Source organism: Aspergillus chevalieri, chromosome 6 (genome assembly GCF_016861735.1).
Source record: "Aspergillus chevalieri M1 DNA, chromosome 6, nearly complete sequence".
NCBI classification, from domain to species: Eukaryota; Fungi; Ascomycota; class Eurotiomycetes; order Eurotiales; family Aspergillaceae; genus Aspergillus; species Aspergillus chevalieri.
This window is the reverse complement of record NC_057367.1, coordinates 1,556,142-1,577,936: the sequence shown is the minus strand read 5'-3', so window position 1 is coordinate 1,577,936 and position 21,795 is coordinate 1,556,142. Positions and strand designations below refer to the sequence as shown.

General features: G+C 46.9%; 5 protein-coding genes across 5 annotated transcripts; 2 read left to right on the top strand and 3 right to left on the bottom strand.

Annotated features, from left to right (window-relative positions):
• Positions 1–628: 628 nt before the first annotated feature.
• On the top strand, positions 629–889 carry ACHE_60555A (uncharacterized protein; the record flags this gene model as incomplete). The annotated part of the gene is made up of 1 exon (XM_043281743.1): positions 629–889. One exon carries the CDS (start codon positions 629–631, stop codon positions 887–889), a length of 261 nt encoding a protein of 86 aa, XP_043139191.1.
• Positions 890–6,699: 5,810 nt separating this feature from the next.
• On the bottom strand, positions 6,700–8,546 carry ACHE_60554S (Dyp-type peroxidase; the record flags this gene model as incomplete). Its single annotated transcript, XM_043281740.1, has 8 exons — positions 6,700–6,932; positions 6,989–7,309; positions 7,371–7,468; positions 7,524–7,631; positions 7,693–7,782; positions 7,834–8,153; positions 8,213–8,444; positions 8,509–8,546. 8 exons carry the CDS (start codon positions 8,544–8,546, stop codon positions 6,700–6,702), a joined length of 1,440 nt encoding a protein of 479 aa, XP_043139190.1.
• A 378-nt stretch (positions 8,547–8,924) lies between these two features.
• Positions 8,925–9,282, bottom strand: ACHE_60553S (uncharacterized protein; the record flags this gene model as incomplete). The annotated part of the gene is made up of 2 exons (XM_043281739.1): positions 8,925–9,196; positions 9,258–9,282. The coding sequence occupies 2 exons, from the start codon at positions 9,280–9,282 to the stop codon at positions 8,925–8,927; spliced, it is 297 nt and encodes a 98-aa protein (XP_043139189.1).
• An 86-nt stretch (positions 9,283–9,368) lies between these two features.
• ACHE_60552S (uncharacterized protein) lies at positions 9,369–9,797 on the bottom strand (the record flags this gene model as incomplete). Its single annotated transcript, XM_043281738.1, has 1 exon — positions 9,369–9,797. One exon carries the CDS (start codon positions 9,795–9,797, stop codon positions 9,369–9,371), a length of 429 nt encoding a protein of 142 aa, XP_043139188.1.
• A 10,826-nt stretch (positions 9,798–20,623) lies between these two features.
• On the top strand, positions 20,624–21,390 carry ACHE_60551A (uncharacterized protein; the record flags this gene model as incomplete). Its single annotated transcript, XM_043281737.1, has 2 exons — positions 20,624–20,642; positions 21,113–21,390. The coding sequence occupies 2 exons, from the start codon at positions 20,624–20,626 to the stop codon at positions 21,388–21,390; spliced, it is 297 nt and encodes a 98-aa protein (XP_043139187.1).
• Between the last annotated feature and the right edge of the window lie 405 nt (positions 21,391–21,795).

Here is a 21,795-nt window from a genome sequence, read left to right as displayed (position 1 = left end):
ATTCGTGTCTGAAAATGAGCAATAGCCAGAGAGGTTAGCAACAAAGTTGAGCAAAGAGAATTAGCGAACTGGAGATCAGTCATGCGTCCACTATCCATTTAATTCGAATAGCAGACTGAAGCTCAGTAAAAGACTCGTCCTGAGCTGGCAAAGCAACTCTAATGCTGTAGGGATCGCGAAGACAGCGTGATGGCTAAAGACACAGGATGCCGAGTGATGAGGATCGATCGGATAAATAGTTGGCCTGAGTAGCGAGGTCAGGAGATTCTTATAGTCAACGTGTGCACACATATAGTAGATTAAGCACTCAATCAGCTACATACGCGCATATACGTTCGATAGACAATATAGCTCTACCTTCCGCTGGTCCTCTCCATATAGACCTCGTTAGTCCGGAATAAATCGACTCCCGATTTTCCCTCTGAGCTACGATCCGAGAGACCCCGCTTCATATCTATCTGCGCCAACGCGATCCTGTTGCAGCTCTTCGAGCTGCGTCTTGTCTATGAACCTGTAGATAGCCTGACCTGTAGCTTAATCTGTTCGTCAATTCCTACTATATTCCTGCACCGGACCCCGCACCCTGACACTACACAGCTCCAACCCTTAGGAGTTGACGCCTGTTAAGATGTCTGCAGCCCCGCGTCCACCATTCTTGCCGGGCAGTTTAGAGGAGTTCACTGAACATGCTGCAACCCACCACTCTGAATGGTTTCAATACTGTCGCCTTGCTTATGAGTATATTGAGGAGGCAGAGGCTGCTATTACTGAAGCAAGAGGACAAGCTGATCAGACCAGCCTGAAGCTTCAAGCCTCTGAAATGGAAGTGAGCCGCCTGAAGGAAGAACTCTCTGCCCTACACCTCAAACAAGAGAAAAACCAAGCCTGAGACCAGGGAATCATTGAATATCAGAAGGAACAGCTACAGGAATCACAGCAGAAATACCTTGAAGCCTTGAAGGAAGAGGATGAAGCACTATGCCTAGCAACTCCTGTGGTTAATACACCTGCCTGAACTCCTGAACCCACTGCTGAAATACACACAGTTGCTCCAGTGGGAACGCCTGCGTCGGTTGATCCCCCATCTACCAGCTCTGCCAGACTCTCTGAATGCCTACCTGACCCAGACCGATTTGAAGGTGACTGGAAGGATCTTCGCCAATTCATCTCCCAAATCCATGAGAAGATGAATGTCAACCATGACCGTTATCCCACCCCGCAAAGCCGCATGACCTATGTGACCAATCGCCTGAGAGGGGCTCCATATGCCCAAGTTCTGCCATATATCAAGGAAGGAATCTGCTGTCACGGCGCTCTACTAGGATAATGGAACATCCAACTCATGGGTTCTACCTAGGTAGCTCTCGACGAGGATAATTGACATGAGGAAGGAAGAAAGAAGGTAACGCCATATTTATCAACAAAGCAACAAAGCAAACAGCCACGCCTCACGTGATAACCAACCAACGTGACCAGGCCGTCACATCTGCCAGTTAAAGGATTATGAAGAAATCCTAAAAATCCTGGACCGAGCCTTTGGTGACCCGAACCATGTGAACAATGCCTGTAATGAACTGTTCCGCCTGCGCCAAGCCAACAAAGAGTTTGGTCTGTTCTTTGCTGAGTTCCAGCACCTCGCTCTAGAAGGGGAAATGTCTGAAGATGTTCTGCCTACCCTGCTGGAACAAGCTATCAACCAAGAACTCTGAGGAATGCTCATGCATAATGAACCCCCAAACTGTGAATATCACCAGTTTGCCAATTTCTTGCAAGACTTGGAAAACTGCTGCCGTCACTATGAGAATAACCCTCCACCTGCTGCCTGAACCTATGCCTCAGCTACAAAACCCACCAACCCTGTCAGACCCACTGAACACCCTGCTACACTGCAGCCTGCTGAAAACAATACTGATGTTATGGATCTGTCTTCTGCTCACCGTCATACAACCTCCCGTTGAGATCATGGGGAATGCTTCCATTGTGGCTCCAAAAACCACTTGGTCTGAAACTGCCCACTACCTGATAATCGCCCTGTGGGAGTCCGCCCAGCCTATCTATCACCCCGTCCTCACTCCCCTACAAGCCCAGAACCTACACCTGTGTCAGAACGATACCGTTCCCCATCTCCAGACCTGTCAGCAAAAGGAGTGAGCCTGGCCTAAGTCACAACCAGACGATGAATGAGTGCACTATCCGTATCTCTGCTGCTGCCACCCAAGGATTAACTGTTGAAGAGGAATCCTACCGTTCAAACCTGATGATTCTGCCCATAACCCTGTCCCGACATGAAAAAGAACTGCTAAGCTATGCCATGCTTGACACTGGTGCCAAAGGAAAGAGATTTATTGATAAGGAATGGGCCCAAGACCAAGGCCTTGAGCTACTGCCACTGAAAAAACCAATCCGCCTGGAGACTTTTGATGGTCAAGAAGCTGAGAGTGGACCAATCACCCACTATGCCCAAATGCATATGAGAATTAATGATCACCAAGAGAGAAGGGCTTGCTTCCTGGTCACACAGCTAGCGCACTATCCTGTTGTACTAGGACTTCCCTGGTTAAAGATCTACGATCCCCGAATTGGCTTTGCTGAGCATACTGTCCTGTTTGATAGCAAGTACTGCCAGGAACACTGCAACATGCCCATGAGACCTGCAAAGATATGAGCTTTACATGATATTCCACAAAAGACCCGCCCAAAACACCTGCCTCCCCGACCTGAGCGCTTGAAACACCGAGATATTGCTGCTGTATCCATGTCTGCCTGCTGTGCCTATGCCCAAAGGAGTTACCGCCTGTTTACTGTCACCGTCGATGATATTGAAGCTGCCCTGAACCCTGTGCCTGATGAAGAAGACCCAATGGTGAAACTACCACCTGAGTTCCAAGACTTTGCAGATGTATTCTCACCCAAGGAGGCTGAGCGCCTGCCACCCCACCGCCCATATGATCATGATATTAAGCTGCAAGATGGGAAAGTGCCCCCATTTGGGCCCTTGTACCCAATGTCCCAAGAAGAGCTGAAGGCCCTGAAGGAATGGATTGAGGAAAACCTGAAGAAAGGGTTTATTCGCCCCAGCTCATCACCTGCTGCATCACTGTCACGAGCTCGGAATAGTAGATAATAACGAACTGAATTCCTATCTAGACTATTGTAGCCATCGACGAGAATATCGAATCTGAAGAAGAAAAGAAAAGGAAGAAGAGTCTATTTACACAAAGAAGCCTTATATATGGTTGTGTGTGGCCTCGCTAAGCAGCTGTTTGTCTCGATTGCTTTCATGGCATTGTTTGCCATGTTGACAATGAATGCCCATAAAGGCACTGAGCTGAGGTAGATAATGAAGAGAATTGGTGACACTGGCGAGCCCTGTGGCACCCCTGAGTTAATTGGGTGTGCTGTGCACTGTGTATTGTCAATCTGTAGCTGTACCCATCTGTCAGTCAAGAAGGACTGTACCCATCGGATCAGATCCCCATCTAGGTTGAATTCAATCAGTCGTGCTATCAGTCGGCTTGGGTTCACATGGTCGAATGCTCCCTTCACGTCAAGGAATAGTGCTCCCATAAGTTGTTGGAGTTTCCAGGCTTCATGGGTGTTCTGTATTAGACATGCCACTGCGTCAATTGCACTCCGTTGCTTGCGACTTCCCATCTGTCCTGGGTGTAGTACTCCCATAGTCTCACAGTGGTGGGCAATAGCATCTGCCGCTATCTTTTCGACCACCTTCCCTAGGCAGTTTAGTAAGCTAATCACCCGGTAGGCCTTCACAGCTGTGTAGTCTGGTTTATTAGGTTTCCTTAACAGAATACCCTTCGCTACCTTCCATACTGGTGGATGTAGACCCAACTGGAAACATTGTCAGGCCAGAGCAACAATTCTAGGGCTGTCCCATTCCCACAAGAGCCGGAGGGCTCGAAAGTTCAAACGATCGATTCCTGGAGCCTTCTGTACTGCCTGGTGAAACAGAGCATGTCTCACTATTTCTTCATCCACCTGACTATGCCAGGACCCTTGGGAGATCTCAACTTCCTGGCTATCTCCTGGTACCTGGGGGAAGGCTGTTTCCCGAATTAGGGCCTCCTTTTCCTCAAGGGAGCTGGCTAGCTGCCCCTGGGGTCCATGCAGGGTTGGCGTAGTTGTAGCTGTTCTGGGCTTTGTGTAGTCCAGAGCCCGCCAGCATCTAGCAGTATCCCCTAGGCCTGGCTGATCTGTTGCTTCTTCCAGAAAGGTTTCCCAGAAGGTGCGTTTCGCTCGTCGGATGGCTTGATAGTAGTTATTCCGGACCTCTCTCAATTCTGTTGTAGAGATCTCTTGACCCTGCCATGCCTGTCTTGCCTGACTGTAGGTCCTACGGGCCTCTTTAATCTCCGTTCCCCACCAGCGTTTTGATAGTGGAGTCACCCGTAGCTGTTTTGCATGTCAATTTAATACTGCTGTCAGGGCCTCCTGGATCCATGTGGCTTCCCCAGCTAGGTCTTCTGATGAGCAAGAGTCCCCCAAACAGGGTCTAGATTCTGTTCTTGCTTGCCAATCCCCCTTGGCTTCTTCCAGGGCTTGTGGGTTGGCTTGAAGTGTCTGGATCTGCCACCCTGTTACATCCTGTGAGGGCATTATGGGTATTCGCTCCAGAGAGGTCCATTCCATGACTATCAGTTCGTGATCTGAACCAGTTGGGTGTTCTTGGTCAATCACCCATGTTTCCAGAGGCCCCATACTAACCGTGGTTAGAGCCAAGTCGATAATTGAGATCCCTGGAGTTCTTTTCGGTCGAGTGGAAACTCCTAGCTCATTGTTGATGTAGAGACCTGCTTCGTCTATCAAGTTCTCTAGCGGTCTGGCGTTCACACGGGCTCTTGCTAGAGGGTTCCATAGTGGGCTATGGGCGTTGAAATCTCCCACAAGCAGGCATCTTCCCTCAAGGACTTGGTCCCATTGCACATCCTCTAGTGTTCTTCTCTGTCTCTCATTCCCCCCATACCAACAATGGCTGATTCCTAACCAATTGTCGTAGCAGTTGATTATCCTGGTTCTTCGTGCTTTTTCTCGGGCCCGATTTAACTCCCATACATCCATTACCATGAGGTATGGGTGATCAAGGAGATCCGTTCGGGCCTCCACAATCATTTCATTCAATATATCCCGCCGGATTGCTACTGCCACTCGCCGGTCTCGAAGAGATCCTGCTTCTGGCCAATATATCTGATATCCTCCATGTTGGAACTCCATATCAATATATGGTTCCTGTAGGCATGCTAGTCCCACCCCTAGCTCCAGTCCTGCCTCCAAAGCCGCAACAGTGACTGCATAAGTCTTGCGGCAATTATGTTGGAGTAGTCGCATTAGTGGGCCATTGACTGCCCTGGGGTGTCAGTGCCCCTCATCTCAGTGTCCTCTTGGCCTGTTATCAAGCTGGGCCCCAGATATCGCTGGGTCTGGGGGCTGTTAGGAGCTGAGCTGCTCCGTGGTCGTGATTAGTGCTGGTCTCGGTTGACCACACTGAAAGCGAATCCTGGTGAGCTCAGAATAGCTGGTTCCACACTGGTCATTTGCTGAGGTCTCTCAGCGACGCCCAGATTGATATAGAAATAAAAATCGGGAAAGTTTAGGAGACAACAAGAAAAAAAAATAATGGGAGTCGGCGTATGTGCGCTCGTCATTCCCTGTTAGGGCTCGCTATTCTGCATAAATGGTCCATATTTCATGCCTTTCGCTGTTTGGAATTCCACCGGCAAAAATCAAAACAAACACCCGACTGTAGTAATGGATATATTAGTTCTGTCATGTATACAATGCATAGAGCAATCAACGCATACCTCCGGACAATCTCTCTAGCTGCTTCGCAAATAAACACAACTGGCCTGCATCCAGTTCTCTTCCGTGACAATCACACACCCAGGTGGAACGTTATAAGCCCTGTTCACCTGTAAACTTGGAATTGAACTGGTCGTGATAAAAACAAAGATATCCTCTGGCGCAGGCGCTTTTTCTCGTTTCTGATAGAAATTGGACGGCCTTCTTGTGTTCCTAAACTGCAGGCATTTGTTCTGCAGGGTTTGTTTCAAGTGAAATGAAGGTGTCTGCTGCTGGATAATTGCAGAGACATACAGATTTGGTGTCATTTGGCCATGAACGCACCATGATGGATGCCCCCCAGCGTAATATAGCTGCCGTCTTCAAAGACTTGGGACTTTGTCTTTCGCAGCTTCACCATCAAACACTTAAAGTCAGCCCATGAGAAGTGTCCTGGGAGGCTGGGGTTTTCCACAGCCATGAAATCCCTATAGTCAAGCAATTGGACTTCTTCAAAGAAGGGATTTCCCTGACCGCCAGTGCTAAAAGCCATACATATGGGACTGCCAGATAGCTGGACGGATTGTCAAAACTGCTGTCCATCCTGCATCACTTCATCACCCATGATAATAGAATAATAATGTCCTATGGCTGCACAGGGCAGGGCAGGTGGTAGATAAATACCCTACTACCCGTTCTTGGTCTTGGGAACCCTGCTCAGTTTCAAGTCTCGACAGAGGACATTTTGGGCTTGGAGGAAGTAAGATGAGTCGGTGAATGACTGTTATGTAGGATATGGCTAAGCAGGTGTTCACTAGAGGATGCCCTCTTCTGGCCCATTCGCAATGTCTGTTATATTTCTACTTGATACCAATTCGTCCATCGATAGAAAACTCAAGCTGCTACCTAGGCCACATTGCCCAGTTCACCGATTGACGGCGAGAAAAAGTAATCACCGCCCCGGGGTATCACCCATTGTTCCAAAGGAAGACGGGGAGCATAGCCCATTCCATTTGCAAGACTTATATCACGAGGAACATTAGTCTTTGCATTTTGGCCAATGATGGGATCGAGTCCTGGTCCGCCAGGCCCGGTAATTCTTTGCTTTGCGGTAGGGAAATGTTGTCCATTTGCCCACTCTAGAAGAAGATGGATTGTTAGCTTGGTTGTTTTAAGTGTGAAGGGCTTGACTTACTGCTCTGGAGAGTCCTAAATCCCTGGAACAGATCACTCTGGTAGCCAACAAACAGAATGCCGCGATCGCCATTCCCCATATCAGTCTTTTGCATGCTGCGCTCTTCATCCGTGACTTCATCTCCGTAGGCGATACCCCTACGCAGAATGGCATGGGTGTCCTTGTTCTTGTCGTCACTCCTGGGCCGCACCTTGCGCGTATGGGCGGCAAAGGGACATCTAACTCGAGGGTCATTGGAGTTTGTGGAATAATCAAAAGAATTCAGCTGATTCACCGGAAGACTGGGGTCGTCGTGGTCAGGGGCAATGTCCACCGGGGCGCCTATATCTGTGTAAGCGTACTCGAATCCGCGAATCGTGTTGAGTCGATCACATTCACATACCGTTCTTCCATCGTCCGACCAGTCGGGCCCCGAGAAGTCCAGCAGCGTGTTCTGGGGGTAAATTCGGGGAGCATTCGGGACCTTTCTCGGCCAAAAACCTACAAATTGAGACAACATCAGCTCAGAAATCTGTGAAAGTCAGAGTGTTTTTACCGGTCAAATTCGGGCACCAGTTGCTGCATTTTGCGGAAGACAAGAAAGCTGCCATCTGCAGCCCACTGTGGGGACTTGCTGTCCTTCGAAGGGTCGACGAAGATGTAACTAAAGATCATTTCTCAGTAGCCTATACGCAAGGTATATATATAATAACAGGGCAACTCACTGTGGAGGAACCATCCTTGGCGCTTTCCCTGCTGGAGGCGTGTCTAGGCCTTCGAGTGCGGGTTGTGATATGTTATCTTTGAACCCAAAGCTACATAATGTTAGATTATTCAAGCTTCCCTCATAGAGGGTGGTAACATACTGTTCTCTGCCTCTGTTGTCACCCGGCCGGACTTTTCCGTCAATTCGAAGGGTTTCCTCGAGTGAGGACCCGAATCTGTTCAGGATCTCGTCCAATTTGTCGCTCACGGTTTTTTCAGAATCACCGCTGACGATGAGCAGACCGTCATGGAGTCGCACATCGGGGGGATGTTCGACCCAAGGGTCACCGGGGTTGTGGAATTCCTGCATCCACTGGCTCAAGTCATCCTGACCAAAGGCACCTCTCTCTTTGTACATGCCCCAATTGAACTCGTCGCCGCCACAAGCGGGCCCATCTGCGGTGTTTCCCGTTTTCCCGATCTACAATATTCATGTCAGTCGCGGTTCAACAACAGGAATACTGGCAGGTCCTTTCTTACCTTGTGCAATCCCCGAGGGCAAAAGGCTATATTCACCCCAACGACCTCGAGGCAGCCAGCGTCCCCGTTTTGTTTGTGTTCAGCTATTTTAGATCGGTCGTCCAACGCCTGTTGAGCGGTTGTGATCTGGTCGTCGCCCACCAAGCTTTTGAGAGCCTGCCGAAACTCATCTTCGCTTCCGTCCGGAATCTTAAAGGAGAAATACGTCTCGTTGTTTTTAGGAAGACCAGGCCTAGATAGAGGGACTCATTAGAATTGTATGGCAATATAGCATAAGCAAAAGGCTGGTAACCTACCAAATGTGGCCTTGGATATTTTTCTTGTCAGGAGCCATTTTCGTTCTTTTCTTTGAGGGGAAACAAGGAACTACTGGATAATGGGCGCAGTAACCAGCCAGATCTCTCCATTTTATAATACTAACCCAGCAGACACGGGTCGCTTGAATTGCCAGTAAAATTTGTTGGATTCCCAATCATATTGACCATTCATAAGCACCAGGGAAATGTAGATGTGTAGCTGAACTGTCGAACAATTCTATAGGCCCAATACCCTCTGCTGAAGGATAGACAGCCCACCGAGCTGAGTTGCGGACGGCATCTAGAGGATCTGTATGGCCGGTTCGGAGATCCACAGTACAAGTTGGCAATCCTTGGTAAATAACAAAATACAATCTCATTTTCCGTTTTATACGGAGTACAGTCAATTAATACACTTACCAGTATATAGAGATAGCAGTACAAATACACCATGATTCCTTCTTCAAAAAATGCTCCGGCTTATGCGTCGTCTCATAGTCCACATGAACATACGCCCTCTCCACATCCGGCAACGACTCTAGCTTCATCTGCAACTCCGCGACGTCATGCGTGGCCCGCAGCGATTCGTGCGGGTCCATGACGATGTCGACCTCGACCAAAAGGCGGGGTCCTGAGGTGTAGGCGCGCACGGTGTCGATGGCTGTTATCATTGGGGAGTGGGTCATGGCTGGTTTTGTTAGTATGTTTCTTTTTCTCAAATGTATGGTAATGGGGAAGAGGGGAAGTACAGATATAAGTAATCAATTGCTGCATTTTAGTATCAGCCGTGACACCAATCAGCAGCTGGAATTCATGGTATGCCGTATGTAACCAGAGACCGGCAATGAGCAAGGAGAGAATTACCGCGCCCATGGGATCAATCCACCAGCGCAATTTACTTCCACAACCGAAGTCAGGATACCGAATCCGTTGATGATAAGATCATTGCGATGATCTTCCCACAGAATCCGAATCTGTGAGACCTGGTTGCGCAGTGCAAAGCTGTAGATGAACAACGCCGCCTTGGTTGCGAATGCCACGATCACCGCAATCGTGGAGGGGAGATGGAATTCGCCCGTGGGCGAGTCAGACCCCTCGGCCAGTTCGCGAATCGAAAATGCAATGAGGATAAATGAGACGGATGTCATGAGGAAGCAGAAGCAAATGTTACCCGCTGTTTCGATGCGGGCTTTTCCTGCTGGGAATTTGCGCGGGTTCACCCTGTTGACGGCTTTGTTGCAACGAAGTAATGTTAAGTTTGACATCGGGTCGAAGACGGCATCTGCCATGGTTGTGAACAGCGATAGCGAGCCGGATGCAATGGCTCCGTATAGCTGCAAAATAGCCAGTACTGTAAAACCTCGTTATAACGAGCCCCGCTATAACGAGATCCCCGCTATAACGAGATAGCCACGTTACCCACATCGATTTTCCCATATAAATAACGAGAAACCCCGTTACTACGAGTCTCGTTAATCTCTCTGGAGGCTCCCATACAAATCTCGTTATAACGGGGTGGAAAATTAGCTAATATGCCACCACGGAAGTCCATCTCCACCGCCCAAAAAGTCTCCCTCCGAGCCCGAAAGCGCCTCTATCCAAATGCAAGCCAAAAAGAACTTCGTGAATGGTTCCAAGCTGAATATAATCATACCCTCTCATCTGGTCTCATCTCCGATATCCTCTCCAGCAAATATAACCACCTCGATGATGATCTGCCACCCCTCCGAAATTTAAAGCGCCAACGCCGTGAGAACTGGCCAGAGTTGGAGAATGCCTTATATGATTGGATAACACGTGTGGAGGGACAAATATCAATATCTGCGGAGATTGTACGGTGCAAGGCAGAGCAATTCTGGGATATAATGTATCCTAGCATGGAGAAGCCCACCTTCAGTAATGGTTGGCTTCATCGGTTCCAGGCCCAAAGGACTGTCAAATGGTATGAGCAGCATGGAGAAGCTGGAGATGTCCCAAAACAGGCAGAGCAAGAGATGGTTATGATCAAGCAGGCTCTGAGTGCTTATAGTCTGAAGGATCAGTTTAATTGTGATGAAACAGCACTTCTTTGGAAGCAGACCCCATCCTGAAGCCTTTCAACTCAGCAGCTTCCTGGTTGGAAAAGGAAAAAGCAAGGATTTCTGCTCTGTTCTGTTGCAATGCAGACGGCTCTGAGAAGCTAAACCCTTGGTTTATTGGAACTGCAAAGAATCCACATGCTTTCAGAGCTGCTGGCATCAATATTCGAAATTTCAATCTAGTCTGGCAGAGCAATCAAAAGGCCTGGGTGACTACACAAATCTTTATTGAGTTTCTTCGCTGGTTTGATAGGAAAATGACTGGACGGAAAGTCGCTCTTCTTATGGATAACTTCTCTGCTCATCAAGCAGCAGTAGCAGACATCCTAGCAAGTGAAACCCCACTTCAGAACACTCTTATTATCTGGCTTCCTGCAAATTCAACAAGCCGATATCAGCCTCTTGATCAAGGAATCATCAATTGCTGGAAAACTCATTGGAAGCGGTACTGGATTAAATATATCCTCTACGAATTCGAAGCCAATCGAAACCCTGTCGATACAATGAATGTGTTAAAAGCCATCCGATGGGGCTTACTGTTACAGACCTTATCGTATTAGTCTCACGTGACAATACGGGAAGATAAGGCAGAATCATTGGATATGGAAAACAGGGATTATGATGGCACAGTGCAGTTATATGTGACACAGGATCACGTGAAGGAATCACGTGACTATTTGGTAGTAATGCGGGTAGTCAGGAAGGTAGTTCAGCACTACCATTGACACTACCAAAACAACTACCACTCGCAGGATGGAAGGATATATAAGGACGCTCATTCATGTACTTAGCTTAGTTCTTCGCGATCAATCTAGTTAATCAAGCATTGGTTACCTTCTAGTTTCTGACTCGTCCGCACTTAACCAACAACCCAGTATACGTACTCGGTTGGCCTTGTTTCTCTATTCGTTACCTTTACTGTTTCTACTTGTTGAATATCTTACGGAGCCTGGAGGGGGCGACATACCCATCAACGCATACGGCATACCGAACCGGACCCGGAGGGGCATTGAGCATACGATCACTTGGGAGACACTTAGGGTAAGTGTCCAGTCTCGAAATACAACTAACTAGAACCCTAGGTACGATACGAGAGAAGCCGGGTTGTGACACTTACGAAGCTGGGAGAATGATGTCTCTGGGCGAACTATTCAGAACTGCTTTCAGAGAGCCCTTGATACTCAAATGCACTATCAAGAGCCTGTGGATCCCGCAATAATGAATGATATCCAAGCTTCCTTTTCTCAGCTTCAGATTTCTACGCCAATCCAAGATCTGATGGATATACGCACTTTCTTGAATCCTGCAGAGGAGTCTGTCCAGGATACTATAGAGGATGTTGATAGCCAGGTTCTAGCTCAATATATGCCTGAGATTGAGGAGGATTCTGATGAAGAGCTTGAGATTTTACCAAAAGTGTCTGCAGAGGAAGCAATTGCAGCCATCCAAAAGCTCCGTTTATAGAAAGAACAGCAGATAGAAGGTGTTACAGATCTCACTGCATCAGTCTCACGTGATAATACGGGGAGATAAGGCAGAATCATTGGATATGGGAACAGGGATGATGATGGTACAGCACGGCTATATGTGATGCAGGATCACGTGACTAAGGTCACATGACTACTTGGTAGTAATCAGGGTAGTCATATGGGAGGACTTTGGTAGTCGTCACTACCAGAATTACTACCAAAGTACTACCAAACCAACTACCAGTTAACATGATGGAAAGCATATAAGGACACTCATTCATGTACTTAGCTTAGTTCTTCGCGATCAATTCAAGTCATTCAGCATTGGTTACTTTCTAGTTTCTGACTCGTCCGCACTTAACCAACAACCCAGTATACGTACTCGGTTGGCCTTGTTTCTCTATTCGTTACCTTTATCGATTCTAATTGTTGATTATCTTACGGAGCCTGGAGGGGGCGATATACCCATCGACGCACTACGACTTGGACCTGGATGGTCATCGAAGCATACGGATATATTGGAACACTTAGGGTAAGTGTTCAGTCTCGAAATACAACTAACTAGAACCCTAGGTACGATACGAGAGGAGCCAGGTTGTGACAGAAGGGAATCCTGCGTTTATTCGTGAGATGGAGAAGCATGAGCATGTTGTATGGCGCCGGAAGTTGGACTTGCAGAGTCAGCGTGATATTAGAAGCTATTTTTCATGTCAGTAGGCAATTTATGATATATATATTTCCATAGACTAATTTTTCTGCTGAAATTCACAAATCCTCGCTATAACGAGATCCCCGCTATAACGAGATAAGTGGGCCTCCTCCTTTATCTCGTTATAACGAGGTTTTACAGTATTCAACTGATCTGCAACACTTATGATTGAAGAATAAAAATAAATAACGAAAAAGAAATTTTGAGACAGAACTTTTGATGTGTGTGTATGGTATTTAAAAGTGGTCGCAGGTCAGCTGGGGTCGATGATTTAGTGGCGGTGGTAAAAATAGCTTATATAAGTCGCGTAGTAATCACGTGACCCACAATGGGTGGCATGAAGTTTTTCAACTTGCATGACCTTTTCAAAACAAATACCATCATCGCCCCATGGCTTCGTTGGCCAACAATGTGAGTTTTGTTGATACTGAATGAGTAAAGTACTTAGAAACAGATATCTAACTGATTAATGCAGAAATGGTATAAGCGGTACCTGGAGGAGGTTGCAAGCGGCCAGCTCGAACTCCCCGCATACGAACGGGTAAGTCAACTGTCACAACCTGGCTTCTCTCGTATCGTACCTAGGGTTCTAGTTAGTTGTATTTCGAGACTGGACACTTACCCTAAGTGTCTCTCAAGTAATCGTATGCTCAATGCCCCTCCGGGTCCGGTTCGGTATGTCGTATGCGTTGATGGGTATGTCGCCCCCTCCAGGCTCCGTAAGATATTCAACAAGTAGAAACAGTAAAGGTAACGAATAGAGAAACAAGGCCAACCGAGTATATATACTGGGTTGTTGGTTAAGTGCGGACGAGTCAGAAACTAGAAGGTAACCAATGCTGTAAGACTTGAATTGATCGCGAAGAACTAAGCTAAGTACATGAATGAGCGTCCTTATATATCTTTCCCGGTATACTCCTGCGTCTACTCCTCCAGGAGTATATTTTGGGTCGATCCAATCATGCCGTGTCTTGATATATACTCTTTCGGCTACTCCCTTGGGGGTATATCTGGAGTAGATGATCACGTGACATGTCCATCGGATATCAGCTTGATCCCTGCTTTTCCTGCATTTCTTTCTTCCTTTCTTGTCCAATGATTCTGCCTTGTCTCCCCGCATTCTCACGTGAGATTGATGTGTTGGTGTCTGTAACATTACCTCCCCCTCTTTCAGGCTTTCGTCCTCGAAAGTTATAAAGCTGCGGTATCTTTCAGGTAAGCGCTGGAATGTCGTCGATTTCTTTTCCTAATGTTGTGACTCATCATGCCAGTGTCGAATGAAATTCGTAAACGGAACAGGCTCCTCCAGTATCGTTCTATCCTTGATAACGGTTTAATCGTCGATAACCCTTGTGAGCATTGCTTTCAAACCGGCAGATCCTGCGTCATGGATTCAAAGAACAAGAATTGTGCTGAATGTACCCGTCGTGGTCGCAAATGTCAAAAACAATTTCATAGTGAACGTGAGTGGGATTCTCTTCATCGAGACCAGGAGAAGCTGGCTTTTGATCTTGAAGAAGCCCAGCGTCTCTGGTTGGAGCATTCCCAAAAGATGCAAGAGGCGATGTCAAAAATTATTCGCCTTCAAAAACAACAGAGGTTTCTTAAGGAACGTGGTGGTCGCATGTTGGAACATGATTCCAAGCTTATGGAGCAGTTGGATGAGGAGGATCCTCCAAGTGCTGAGGATCTCCAAGAGCTTGAGCGTCTTGCTGATGAAGAAGAGGCTGCTCGTCTTGCTGCAGTGTCAAACAATCCTAGTTTGACTCAGATGATGAATTCCCCTTCCTTCTGGGAGAACTTTGATTCTGCTGTTGCTGGTGGTATTCCTTCACCAACTGGTGACAACCCGTCAAGTTCGCGATAGGTTCCCATGTGTTTTCTGAGGTATCATATCCTTCCCATTTAACCAGATAAAATGGTCGTCCGTTAACTTGCTTGTAATCCAGAATTCGTTCAACTTCATATTCATCATCATCGCTTTCGATTTCAATGTTTTCAGCGATTGTGGCGTTCTTTGGTGCTGGTTCCAATAGCGAGATGTGAAATACTGGATGTATGCGCTTCATTGATTTCGGTAGCTTCAAGCGATAATTCACTGGTCCTGTTTTTTCTTCAATGGTGAAAGGTCCAATTTTCTGGTGATCGAGCTTTTGACTTGGTCGTTTTGTTTTGATATTTCTGCGGAGCAGGAATACTTTCTCCCCCCTCTTCAAGGTAGGTCCCTCTCCGTGGTGCTTGTCGTAATATATAGCCGCTCGTAGGTTCATGAAATCGATGTCTCTTGACAGTTGGTGGTGTAAGTTCTTCAGCTTTTGGACCGTCTCATTTGCCGCTTCTGATGTGGACTCTTGTGGTCGTGGCTTTTCATATAGCACTGGGTGGTATCCATAATTGGCGTAAAATGGCGTTACTTTGAGTGTTGAGTGCTCTGCATTGTTGTATGCAAACTGTGCCATGGGTAGGAATTTAACCCAATCATCTTGTTCATAGTTGATGTAGTGCCGTAGGTATTGCTCAATCGTTTGGTTGGTTCGTTCAGTTTGACCATTTGCTTGTGGGTGGTAGGCTGTGGTGAGTCGGTGTTCTATACCTATCAAGTTCGTGAGTGTCGTCCAGAATTTTGAAGTGAACAGTTTGTCTCTGTCTGAGGTGATCTTCTGAGGCATTCCGTGGTTGGTGATGACATGCTTCAGGAATATCTGTGCCATATCTGCTGCGGTCATGGTTCCTTTGGCTGGCACCAAATGAATATATTTGGTCATTCGATCTGTGATGACTGTGATCGAGTCATATCCTTGTGATGTCGGTAACTGTGTGATGAAGTCGATGGTAACCCATTCCCATGGATGTGTTGGAGCATCCGGGGATTGCATTTTTCCGTAGGGTTGATGTCTTGCTGCCTTATCTCGAATGCAAGTTTCACAGTTCTTCACATATTCTTGAACAACTTTTCGCGTGTTTGGGAAGTAGTAGTTTCTCATGATTTGTTCAGCTGTTTTCTCTGTTCCCAAATGTCCGTGGAGTGGAGTGTCATGGTGCATGCTGATGATCTCATTTCTCATGCTTTTTGGCACATAGATGAGATTGTGCAAGTACACTAATCCATTGTTATCTGTGGTCAATTTGTCGTTTTCTGCTGAGTTTTCAATCATATCCTGGATCATTTTATCTTTTTGTGTTTCTTCGACAATTTTCTTTTCCAAAGGTTTGTTCGAGGTATGCATGGTTGCTGCTAACACCTGGTGGTTATAGCTGATGGTTCCGTCTTCGTTCGTTTTCAATATTGCTGGGTTGATCGTTCGGTCTTTGATCTCATAGTCCGGTCGTCGACTGAGTGCGTCTGCTTGTCCATTGTCATTTCCTTTGCAGTGGATGATCTTGAAGTCGTATTGCGATAGTACTTCAGCCCATCTGGCCTGTCTTCGGGTCAACTCTTTAGTTGTTGTGAAGAAGGTCAGGTTCTTGTGATCTGTTTTCACAAGTACAGTGTGTTGTGCTCCTTCCAAATAAACTCTCCAAGTCTTGAATGCTACCACTATGGCTAGCAGTTCCTTGTCATGGATGTCATAGTTCAATTCCGCTTGAACTAGTTTTCGTGAGTGGAATGCAACGGCTCGTGGTTTTCCATCTGGTCCTGGTTGAGTCATCCTCATACCAATGGCGTAATCTGATGCGTCGGTTTCAATTGTGGTTTCCTTTTCTGGGTCGAACTGCACAAGTGCTGGTGCAGATACAATTTTTTCTTTGGCTTGTTGAAACGCTTGTCGTTGTTCTGGTCCCCATTGAAACTCTTGTCCCTTTTTCAACAATTTGAACAGTGGTGTCATGAATTGTGAGTAGTCCTTCAAGAATCGTCGGTAGTAGTTCACAAGTCCTGTAAACTGTTGAACTTCCTTGGTGTTCTTCAGCTCTGGCCAATCCAAGATTGCTTGAACCTTGTTCTTATCCATCTGGATTCCCTCTGTAGTAATCCAGTGTCCTAAGAACTCGGTTTCCTGAACATGGAATTCGCACTTTTTCAACTTCAATCGTAGCTTTGCTTCCTCAAGTTTTTGCAGTACTTTCTTGACATGCTGCACATGTTCTTCGAAGGTGCTGGAGAAGACCAAGATGTCATCAAGGTAGACTATCACAAAGATGTCAAGATATACTCCAAGTACATCATAGATGAATCGTTGGAATGATGCTGGTGCGTTGGTAAGCCCAAATGGCATGACCAAATATTCATAATGTCCATATTTCGTTCTGATGGTCGTTTTCCATTCTTCTCCTCTGGCAATTCGTAGTCGATTGTAGGCGTCCACAAGGTCAAATTTTGTGAACCATTTTGCTCCTCTGATTCGGTCTTGCATTTCATCAACTCTTGGTAATGGATGTCGATCCTTGATGGTGATGGCGTTGAGTGGTCGATAATCTGCACATAGTCGTAGGCTTCCATCCTTTTTCGGTACAAATAGGACTCCGTGCCCTGCTGGTGATGTCGATGGTCTGATGAATCCTTTCGCCAATTGTTCTTCGATATATTCCCGTAGTATTTTCGATTCTCGTTCTGACATCGGGTAAATTTTCTTGCATGTCGGTGTCTTCCCTTCCATAAGGGGTATGCGATGATCGTGTGGTCCATGGTCTGGTAGTTCAGGTCGTTCAGGCTGCTTGAACAAGTGCTGAAACTCAATATACTCCTGTGGAATCTGTGGTTCCTGAGTCGTTGCTGCTAGCTCCTTATGGTCAATCCATTCCCATGAGCCTAGCTCTGAGTCTGATGGTACGTCATCAACTCTTTCTGAGCGATATTCCTCAATCGGCGCTGATCTCTTGGATATATCCTCGTCCATCAAGTATTCGCAATACTTCTGGGTCGTGTCCGGTGCCCATCCGGGTAAATTCATCAGCCAATGTCGTTCTGAGGCCCTGGTGGCTGCTAAAACAATATTCGTCGCTGTGTCATTCGTTTCTCTGTTATTCATTCTCAACCCACCTCTCGGTTGCTTCACGTATCTACCAGGTCTCCTGCCTGTAGATCGTGGTGAGGTCCCGGCCTCCCGTTGACTCGGTCCTTTCATTGTTCTTGGGCAATCGCAATTTGCAAAGTTCATTTGTCCAGTTTTCCAGTTGATTTCCGGGTTGTGATTCCTGAGCCATGGAATCCCCAACACTATATCGTATTGTCCCAGCGGTGTCACGTCGAAATTGATCCTTTCTTCATGTTCCGCTACAGCCATAGGGACAAATCCCGATTCGACTGTCAGGTGGCTTCCCAAATTCTCACCATTCAGTCCTGAGATAGGCTCTGGCTGCGCCTTCTCAATTCCTAAGATCCCCAATTGTCGCTGGAATCTAGGATCCATGTAATTTCCAGTAGCTCCTGAGTCAACCATCACTCTGGCTAGTTGATTGAGAACTGGTGTCATAAACTTCAAGTGGTATCCTCGCTGTGTCGCTGATAGGCTTGCTTGCCATCTTGGTTGCCGTAGACGTCGTGGACTTGGGTAGTAATCTTTGGGTTCGAAGTGAACTATGCAGTCATCTTCATAACATGCAGTCCAGTGCATACTTGAATGCTCTGGGTGCAATAGATATCCCCTGCATGCACAGTTCCAATCCCAACAAGGACAACTGTCATTGTATTTCCTAGGTCGTTCTGGGAAATAATGCGCCATTTTCTTTCGATCGTAATGTTCTCCACAGGCGTGACTATAACACACAATCCAAGGTAATTGGTTATGCTTTGGGTGCTCTCGATAGTGCACACAATCACACCAATCATACTTGCATGAGCTGTGGATGGGGCCTCGTAGTCGTTTGGTCGTGATATCCCGTAGGTATCCCCATAGTTCTCCGTTGTTCTGTCCACAGTAGGGGCACGTGTATGGATGTTGGTCGCATTTCCGTAGGTGTTCATCCCAAGTTTCGTTCGTTCGTTCCCAACATTTCAAGTTCTGATGTGGGCAGTAGGTGTTCAATTCATTGAATAGTTCCTTCAATCCCTTAGAGAGCCTCTTGGGGTTCTCCTGGAGTGAGATAACAACATCGTCAATGAAGTACGCGGCGACGTCGGTATTCGTTTCTTCGTCGGCTTTTCGTTGTTCCGTATATCGCTTGGACCATAGCTGTTGCTTCGAGATAGGGCTATACACACTGGACTTCGTGTATCCCTCATTATCTTCTGCCAGAATCTGTTCTTCATGTTCTTCATTTTCGGGAGTTGCGTTCTGAGGTGTCTCCGGTATCTCATGGAGTTCCTCCACGTTGGGATCGTGGCCATTCCACTGAGCACCGTACTCTTCGTCAAGGAAATCATTAACTGGCCAATCTTGGTTGGGCAGTTCGCCGAGTGATTTCTCCTGAACTGGCTCGTTGATGGCTTTTTCGGACCCATCCGTCCTTATATGGGCTTTGTCGCTGTCGCTGTCGGATCCCACCGTCCGTTCATTGGGCCAATATTCTTTTTCACTTGAACTCATGATCTCGTCGATTTCCTCTGTCGTGAGGGTCGTCTGTTCTTCCATCAACCTCCTCAATGGGCTCAGGTTGGGTACTACCATAGTTCTGGGTCTCCATGGTCCTCCATGCTCATCCGAAGCCTCTTGCATGTGCCATCCAGAATCATTCGTTGCTCTGAGTTCAGGGTTCACAATTCCTGTGGTGTCATACGCTCCTCTCTCCTGGGTAGCGTGCAGTTGCTTGTTATCATTTCGTTGTTGCTGAGGCCTAACGTTCTGTCGTTGCTTGCATGCCTTCGTCATGTGGCCCGGCTTTCCACATGTGAAGCAAAGTTTCTCTTTCCTTCTTCGTTCTCTTTCCTTGTCGGACACGAAGGGCCTATGCTGTGTGGCATCCAGCTCCATCGGTCGTGGTCCATAGGGATCTTCATACCCTTGGCTTCGTGGTTGAGCTGGTCGTTTATCGTTCGATCGATAGTGGCTCGTTCGTGGGTTTCCTCTAAAGGTGTTCCCATATCGTGACTCCTTCTGTCTGACTCTAAGGTCATACAGGGTGTTGTCAATCTTGACGGCTCGTTCAAAGAGTTCGTTCAATGAAGTCGGTCGTTCCATCCAAACCAGTTTCTCCTGAATCTCTGGTTTCAACATTTCCTCGAATTTCGCAATGTACATCGTCTCGTCCCAATTCAGATGGGTGATGATCTGCTGGAAATCAGATACCAACTTGGCTACTGATCCTGTCTGTTTGAGTCGCCATAGCTTTCGTTCAGCGTTCCGTGTGGCGTCAATATCTCCGAATGTTCCCTGGAGTCGTTTCTTGAATTCAGTGAAGCTGCTGAAAACCTCGGTGGTATTGTCGTTATGGTACTGTTCATCTTTCTCCTGGAAGTCACGCAAGGTAGGTTCAAACCAATCAAATGCTGGTCCAGTCAAGTAAGTTGCTGCAAGTAGGACTTTGTCGGATTCAAATATGAGCTTGCTCCGGTTCATGCGGACATACAAGTCCAATTGAGTGATGAAGGGTCGCAACTTGTATCGAGTACCATCAAAGGGTTCCGGTGGTCGAACTTTGATAGCTTTGGCTGACTGTCGTTCTTCCAAAGTAGTGATGCTTTCCTGCAGCTGGCTAACCATTCCAAAGAGTTCTTCATAAGTCGGAGTTCGTCCCTCAGATCCACGAGAGGATCTAGGAGTAGTGTTGCTGTTACTGTTGTTAGACATGGTTGCAGTTCGTGTTTTAAGTCAATATAGTCTCGAAACCTGACTCGTACTGACTGGCGATCAATGTGTCACAACCTGGCTTCTCTCGTATCGTACCTAGGGTTCTAGTTAGTTGTATTTCGAGACTGGACACTTACCCTAAGTGTCTCTCAAGTAATCGTATGCTCAATGCCCCTCCGGGTCCGGTTCGGTATGTCGTATGCGTTGATGGGTATGTCGCCCCCTCCAGGCTCCGTAAGATATTCAACAAGTAGAAACAGTAAAGGTAACGAATAGAGAAACAAGGCCAACCGAGTATATATACTGGGTTGTTGGTTAAGTGCGGACGAGTCAGAAACTAGAAGGTAACCAATGCTGTAAGACTTGAATTGATCGCGAAGAACTAAGCTAAGTACATGAATGAGCGTCCTTATATATCTTTCCCGGTATACTCCTGCGTCTACTCCTCCAGGAGTATATTTTGGGTCGATCCAATCATGCCGTGTCTTGATATATACTCTTTCGGCTACTCCCTTGGGGGTATATCTGGAGTAGATGATCACGTGACATGTCCATCGGATATCAGCTTGATCCCTGCTTTTCCTGCATTTCTTTCTTCCTTTCTTGTCCAATGATTCTGCCTTGTCTCCCCGCATTCTCACGTGAGATTGATGTGTTGGTGTCTGTAACACAGCCGCACAGAGTGGTACAAGCAGCTCTTTTCAGCACCTGCCTCTGCCTCCTCGCCTGTGGTTGTTGAAGATGGATCGGATGAAGCGACTGAAGATCTGCCAGACCCTCCTGAAGATGATGAGGATAATGATGATGATGCCTCTGATGAGCCAAGCTCTGATGAAGCGCTCCCTCCCCTGCCAATGAAGAAGGATGGAACTGTGAGTACTATGTGGCCGCTTGTTAGCCGCTTCTCAACTGCTTACGGGGTACCTAGGTTCACATCACAAACATGCGCAAGAAGGTAGTGGAAATGGGAGTGCACATCCCATGCAATCAGTGTGCAAGCTGGAATGCATGCTGTAAGGATGCCTCTCAATGTCACCATTTCCATCTCTTTGACTGCAGCAAGGTGTAACCCCAGTCCTCTGAGGCTCAGAGCTGAGCAGGTGGACAAGCAATTGCTAAGCAGTTGCAAACTGGTCATCTAGCATTTTCACTTCTCTAGTTAGCATGCAACGAAGCAATGATATGAATCACGTTCATAAATATATATATTGTAGAACATATTTATCATATGATTAGGTCAAGTACTTTCTATGAAGCAGTCAACTTACCATTCAGAGAAATAGTTCATGATGTTGAATAAGTATATATATTTATGAACAGACTGTATTAGATGTTGTCGTCTATTAATTGCTTCTCAGCTGATA